General features: G+C 32.9%; 1 protein-coding gene across 1 annotated transcript in view; it reads left to right on the top strand.

The window, feature by feature from the left end:
- The window catches only part of LOC143038641 (cell adhesion molecule 2-like), a 378,139-nt gene that overhangs the window by 338,932 nt on the left and 31,707 nt on the right, over positions 1 to 7,500 (top strand). Inside the window, exon 3 of the mRNA XM_076208136.1 lies at positions 6,955 to 7,090. Coding sequence (XP_076064251.1) covers positions 6,955 to 7,090 — 136 coding nt within the window. The remainder of the gene's footprint in view (positions 1 to 6,954; positions 7,091 to 7,500) is intronic.

Genomic DNA, 7,500 nt, shown 5'->3' with positions numbered 1-7,500 from the left:
CCTTACACGTACACACACACCTAACTTCCCGCCCACGAAAGTTGGAGTGACGACTCACAGCGCAGCGATACTGAAATTATTGTTGTGTTGTTATTATTATATGTATACTATTATAGTGTGTGTGTGTGTGTGTGTGTGTGTGTGTGTGTGTGTGTGTGTGTGTGTGTGTGTGTGTGTGTGTGTGTGTGTTTACCTAGTTGTATTTACCTTGTATTTTGCGGGAAGGGGAGCTACGCTCGTGATGCCCCGCCTTTGTATCTCGCAGTGTCTAGTTTGTTTTTAAATTCATGAATGGTTTTTGCGCACACTATTTCCTTGTCCAGTTTGTTCCAAGTGTCTACCACTCTATGTGGAAAACTGTTTTTCATCAGATCTCTTCTGTAGCTATGTTTTTTTTTATTTTCTTTCCATGTCCTCTTGGGCTTCTCCTGTCCCAGTTTAACAAGTCCTCTCTATCGAGTATTTCTGTGCCTTTCATGATTCTGTAGATGGTCAGTAGGTCACCTCTCTCTCTTCTTTGCTCCAGACTCGGTAAATCTAGTTTAGCCAATCTCTCCTTATATGACAAGTTTGCGAGTGCAGGTGCCATTTTTGTTGCTGCTCTCTGGATTCTTTCTATTTTACTTTTGGTACTGGGTGACCACAATGTCACAGCATATTCTAGTCTAGGCCTTATCAGTGTGACCAATATTTCTTTAATCATTTCTTCGTCCAAATATGTAAATGCCACTTTTATTTTATCTTAGCAGGTTGTAGGATTCTCCAACAATTTTGTTTATCTGTTTGTCATAGGACAAGTCGTTTGACAGACTGGAAAAAGTACAACGGCGAGCCACAAAACTGATTCCAAATATCAGAAATAAATCATACGAAAATCGACTAAAACATATGAATCTGTTTTCCATAAAAAAAAAAAAGCGTAGACTCAGAGGTGACTTGATACAGGTCTTTAAAATTCCAAAGGGAATTGACAACCTCAAAAGTGTCAAAATTTTTACACTGAATGGGAATCAGACAAGAAACAATGGTCTCAAACTGTCAGGAAATAGATTCAATTTGGAAGTAGGTAGAAACAACTTTGCCAACCGTGTAGTTAATGAATGGAATAAACTTCCTGCACAGGTAGTGCAATGTAGTTCAGTTCGAAGCTTTAAGAACCATTTAGATAAACACCTAAGCGAGATGTTGTAATGGTTATAATTTATTTCATATTATTTGGTTTTGTTTTGTTATCATTTGTCTGTTTGATTTTCATTTATTATTAGTTATGTCAATTTACTATTATTCATTATTTACCTGTTTGTTTATTATCTAAATATACCTATGCATTTATTTATGTATTTCATTTGTTATTTACATTATTATAGTTTTTGTTCATGAATTTATTATTATTATTTTTTTCGCATCCAACCTAGATATGGACCAAAAGGTCTCCTGTCGGCATGCTCCGCCTTTGTAATCCTTTGTAATCCTCTGAGATAATTACACCTAAATCTTTTTTCGGATCTCTCCTTCTTTACCTCCTTGGTTCCAATTTTATATTGTCCTGATATTCTGTTTTTGCTTTTCCAAACTCCATTATGCTACACTTCTTGATATTGAAGTCCACCTCCCATTTCTGACTCCAGTTCCATACTTTATTCAGGTTTTCCTGCAGTGATTCGCAATCCTCTTCAGTTTTTATTTTCATTAACAGTTTGGCATCGTCAGCAAAGAAGCTCATGTAACATTTCACATCCTCATTCATGTCATTCACATAAATAGCAAACATTATTGGAGCTAGTACAGATCCTTGCGGTACTCCACTGATCACCTCTTTCCAATCTAGATATTTTTCTTTGAGCACTACTCTCATCTTTCTACCAATCAGGAAGTCCTCCATCCATTTTAGTAGGTTCCCTTGTATCCCTCCTATATGTTCGAGTTTCTTTAATAATTTTTTGTGTGGTACTTTGTCAAAAGCTTTTTGTAAGTCCAGGAAGGCACAGTCAGCCCATCCATTCCTTTCTTGCATTATGTCTATTAAGCTTGAATAGAAACATATTGAATTTGTGGTACATGATCTTCCTTGTCTGAACCGAAATTGTCTTGGGTTTATTATATTGTTGTCCTCCAGGTGTTTTACCCATCTATTCTTGATGATTTTCTCACAAATTTTGGCTATAGTGCTTGTTAGTGAGACTGGCCTAAAGTTAGTTGGTTCTTCCTTGTTTCCTCCTTTATATATTGGTACAATGTTAGCATTTTCCCAGTCTTTTGGTATTTTTCCTTCTTTGAGTGAGCAATCTATTATGTTATGTATTTTGTCCGTTAGTTCTTCTTTGCATTCTTTTAGAATCCAATTTGCAATTCCATCCGGGCCATGTGATTTCCTGACGTCAAGGTCTGATAGGTGTTCTAATATTTCTTTTTGTGCTATTGTTGTGTCGCTCATGGTGGGAGATCGCCTTTCATTACCTTCGTTCCAATATTGTGTTTTCTCTCTAGTAAAGACAGAATTAAAGTGATTTTTTATGATTTCGGCCATTTCTAAATCTTCTTTGTATTCTATATTTCCTTGGCGTAGTTTCACAATTTCTTGCTTGTTTTTAAGTTTACCATTCACGTATCGATAGAATAGTTTGGGTTCCTCTTTGCATTTACCTATAATATCCTTTTCATGGTTTCTTTTTTCCTCTCTTCTCACTTTAACATACTCATTTCTATAGTTTATATAGACTTGCCATTTTCCAGGTTTTTTATCTTTTCTCCACCTTTTCCAAGCTCTGTCCCTTCTGTCTTTTGCCTCACTGCATCCTTTGTTGAACCAGCATTTAATGTACACTCTCGCTTTTGTCTTGGTGCGTGCGTGTGTGGGTGTGGGTGTGGGTGTGTTTCTGTTTGTAACATAATTCCGAGTCTATTCCTTACCGGTTTCGCTTTGAGCTCCTTCAGAGGAAAGTCCCTCTGGGTCGAAGTTGGCGAACATTTGTGGACCAACTCCACGTTCTTATCATGTAGGAAGGACTCGCCGGAGCTCGAGCAGAAGCATACAATAAATTATCAATACTAATATCTTTATCAGTACCAATATCAATAACAATAATGATAATAGTAATGATAATGATAATAGTAATAATAATACTAATGATAATAATAATAATAATGATAATAATAATAATAATAATAATAATAATAATAATAATAATAATAATAATAATAATAATAATAATAATAATAATAATAATAAAAATAAAAATAATAATAATAATAATAATAATAATAATATTAATAACAATAATGATAATAATGATAATAATAATGATAATAACAATAATAATAATAATAACAATAATAATGATAATAATAAAAATAATAATAATTATGGTGATGATAATAATAGTAATAATAACAATAATAATAAACTAATAATAGTAATAATAATAATAATAATAATAATAATAATGGATGATAATGATGATGATGATGATGACAATAATGATAATGATGATAATAATGATGATAGTAATAATAATAATAATAACAACAATAATAATAATAATGATAATAATAATAATAATAATAATAATAATGATAATAATAATAATAATAATAATAATAACAATAATAATAATAATAATAATAGTAATAATGATAATAATAATAATAATAGTAGTAATAATAGTAATAATAATAATAATAATAACAATAATAATAATAATAATAATAATAATGATAATAATAGTAATTATAATTAATAATAATAATAATTATGATAATAATAATAATAATAATAATAATAATAATAATAATAATAATAATAATAATAATAATAATAATAATAATAATAATAATAATAATAATAATAATAATAATAATAATAATAATAGTAATAATAATAATAATAATAATAATAATAATAATAATGATAATAACAATAACATTAGTAATAATAATAATGTTATTAATAATAGTAATAATAATAATAATAATAATAATATCATTATTTATAATAGATCATAATAATAATGGTAACTATAATAATAACAACATCAACCACCACGAGGTACGTTTGCTTAAATCGGAAGGCTTGATTCAATCCCGAGCTGGACCTCAACTTCAAGGCTGTCCTTCTTGTGGGCCTTCAAGTTGTAGGCAGAGGAGGAGATGGATCGGCGAAGATAGTTTCGAAGTTTGCACCACGCGTGAAAAAAAAAGAAAAAAGAAAGAAAGAAAGAAAGAAAAAGAACAAGAATATATATATACATGTATAGAAAAGAAGAAGAAAAATAGATATATATATAAGGGTAAAAGTATATGTAAAAAAAAAAAAAAAAATGAGCGCGTAGTCTTCTCTCCCAAGATTCTTCTAGTCATTGTTGTTATATATATATAATGCCAAGGCTCAAATAACGTCGGTGTAGAAGGATAAAAGACTACAGAAATCTTTCCGGGAACATTGACCATAAAACCTGTTGGGGGGAGGGGAATGTAGATCCTTGATGGTGGTCGAGAAATAAGAATGAGTACGATTAGGAGTGAGAGTGCGAATGAAAGTGAGAAAATAAGAATAAGAGAATAAGTGAGAGAGTAAGAGTGAAATACTAAGAATGAGAGTGAGTAAGAAAGAGTGAGAGTAAGAAAGAGAGTACATACATACCCCCTTTGCATATAAGGAGAGGACGGGGAGAAATCCCTTCGGGCTGCGTCAAAATTTACTCAGGTACTCTACCCTCTCTCCAGCAAACATTAAATAATCTCACCAACCAGTCCACCATCACTGAACCTCCCTTTTTCAGACATTCTGCATGACATCCATCCAGACCAGGTGCCTTACCTGCTTTCATCATCTTTACAACTGCCTTCACCTCATCCTTCCTTATTTCTCCTCCATTCTCCTCACTCATCACTCTCATTTTCTTCGTATTTCGCCTCCTTTACCTTTTGCTTTACTTCTCTTTTCTTTTCTTTGTACGTCTCATATGACTCCCCTGTCCTCTTTTGTAACCAATCTGTGAATGCTCGCTTCTTCTCTTCTACAACCTTCTTTGTTTCCTCATCCCACCATTCACTACCCTTTCTTCTATTTCACTCCTCCTTCAGCTTCTTTTCGTACTCCTTCTCCTTTTCCTTTTCATTCAAGGAGTTCACTCTAAGAACCTTTCACTCAAAGCCAACACATCCAACTTTCTTCCTTTTCCCCAAAAATAGGAGTAAAAGTTTTGGTAGAAATAAGAGTGAAAGTGACGGTTAGAATGAGAAAAGAGTAAATGTAAAGATAAGAGTAAATGTAAGAGTAGGAGTAAGAATAAGAGTGAGTGTGAGAGAGTGAATGACAGAATAAAAGTAAGAGTGAAAGTAGCAGGAGTAGAGGAAGGGTAAGTGTAGGAGTGAGACAAGCAGTACGCACTAGACGAAGAGCGAGAGTAAATAAACATTATCTCTGACGAAATAAGCATAAAAGCAAATAACAGTAATGAGATAATAACAATACTTATAATGAGCAATGACCTCTCCTTGAGAAGAGAAAATTCAGCTTATTTTCTTATCTTAATGCTAATCAATAAACTATATTAAGATAATATATAAGGTAAAAGTACATTGAACTACTCAGAGACTGCATGTGTGTGTGTGTGTGTGTGTGTGTGTGTGTGTGTGTGTGTGTGTGTGTGTGTGTGTGTGTGTGTGTGTGTGTGTGTGTGTGTGTGTGTGTGTGTGTGTGTGTGTGTGTGTGTGTGTGTGTGTGTGTGTGTGTGTGTGTGTGTGTGTGTGTGTGTGTGTAAGTGTGTTGTGCGTGTGTGTTTGCGTGTACGTGTTTGTGTAAAAAATCTGGAACTCAACGAGACCACAATAGCGTAATTTTATGTTTCTTTTGTGTTATGCAAAATTGTAACAATCCAATTAATTTCAGAATATTCGGCCTAATAACTTTAATCCAATATTTCCTCTTTAGCTGTATGGAATGAATTTATATTTCATGTTGGCAATTACTTTTTATATATTTCTATCATCATTATTATCACTGTTATTATTATTGTCATGTTAATATTTGCTCATTAGTGTTCTTAAGGGTCGGATAAAATGTAATTTTTATATAAAAATGCACAAGAAGATAACAAATCAACATATCGTTATATATCAGCGGATGTAAAACAGGACATACAGGGTCCTAGTAATAGTACTTTGGCGGGAATAGTCAGCGCTTTTATCATCGGGGGCAATGACCAAAGAAAGTGAATGGCAGAGGGGTTTAAAGGAAGAATTCTTTCAGCAGGAAGGACAGCAGGAGATCGGCGGGAAAGTGGGAATTGAAAGTAACCGTAGTAATGGGCACGGTAGATGGCCGTCTTCCTGTTACGGTGTTCCTCCGGGTACTCGGAAACCTACCAAGTGGTCCGCAGGACTGTGAATTCAACATGTTGAAGTTAATCTTGTTACGGCTTATTTATCTATTTATTTACTTATCTTTTCTTTCTTTATTTATCTATTTATTCAATTATTTATTCATGTATGTATCTATTTATTTATTTATTTATCTATTTATTTATTTATTTATTCATTTATTTATTTATTTATTTATCTATTTATTTATTTATTTATTTATTTATCTATTTATCTATTTATTTATTTATTTATTTATTTATTTATTTATTTATTTATTTATTTATTTATTTATTTATTTGTTTGTTTGTTTGTTTGTTTGTTTGTTTGTTTGTTTGTTTGTTTGTTTGTTTGTGTCTAAATCGAGATACCCATTTTCTTTCTCTAGTTCTCCCCTGGCTAGTTGCGTCTTCGAATGTGGCGATGATTTGTATAATGGGTTGTAATGCTTCTATCACTAAATGCTTAGAAAAGTGACTAAATGAATATTAAAGTCGATGTAAGGGGTTCACGAAGATTGAAAGGTTGGTAAATACTGACCTAATGGACTTGGATACTAGTTGTTAATTTTTCTTTTGTTTTCGGAAATTTCAGCTGCCGGAGAGCGACGACCAGACAGTGTCTTTGCTGAATGTGGGCCTGCAAACTGCGGGGCAGTATTGCTGCGAAGTGCTCACGGAAGCACCCAAATACAGCACTCTGGTCAAGTCAGGACGTCTCGTTGTGGTCGGTAAGTTAAAAAAAAAAAAAAAAAAAAAAAAAAAAAGAGAGAGAGAGAGAGAGAGAGAGAGATTACAAAGAATTAAATGTACGAATGGGATTTGTTTACAGGAAATAGGATGAGCCCAATACACCACGCTTATAATGATTGTTGTTATCATTATTATCATCGTTCTTTTTATTTTACTTTGAGGTGAAGAAGGTTGTCAACCATTCAACCAATTGTGTGGTTTTAAAATCTATAACCTTAAAAAATATATTAGACTATTTTTGTGTCAGTTACTAGGGCCCGATTTGTAGGCACACACACACACACACACACACACACACACACACACACACACACACACACACACACACACACACACACACACACACACACACACACACACACACACACACACACACACACACACACAC

This window comes from Oratosquilla oratoria, chromosome 2, assembly GCF_046742065.1.
Source record: "Oratosquilla oratoria isolate Oo_2021 chromosome 2, ASM4674206v1, whole genome shotgun sequence".
In the NCBI taxonomy this organism is placed as follows: domain Eukaryota; kingdom Metazoa; phylum Arthropoda; class Malacostraca; order Stomatopoda; family Squillidae; genus Oratosquilla; species Oratosquilla oratoria.
The sequence above is the reverse complement of the archived record's forward strand: the minus strand, read 5'-3'. Positions and strand labels throughout refer to the sequence as shown.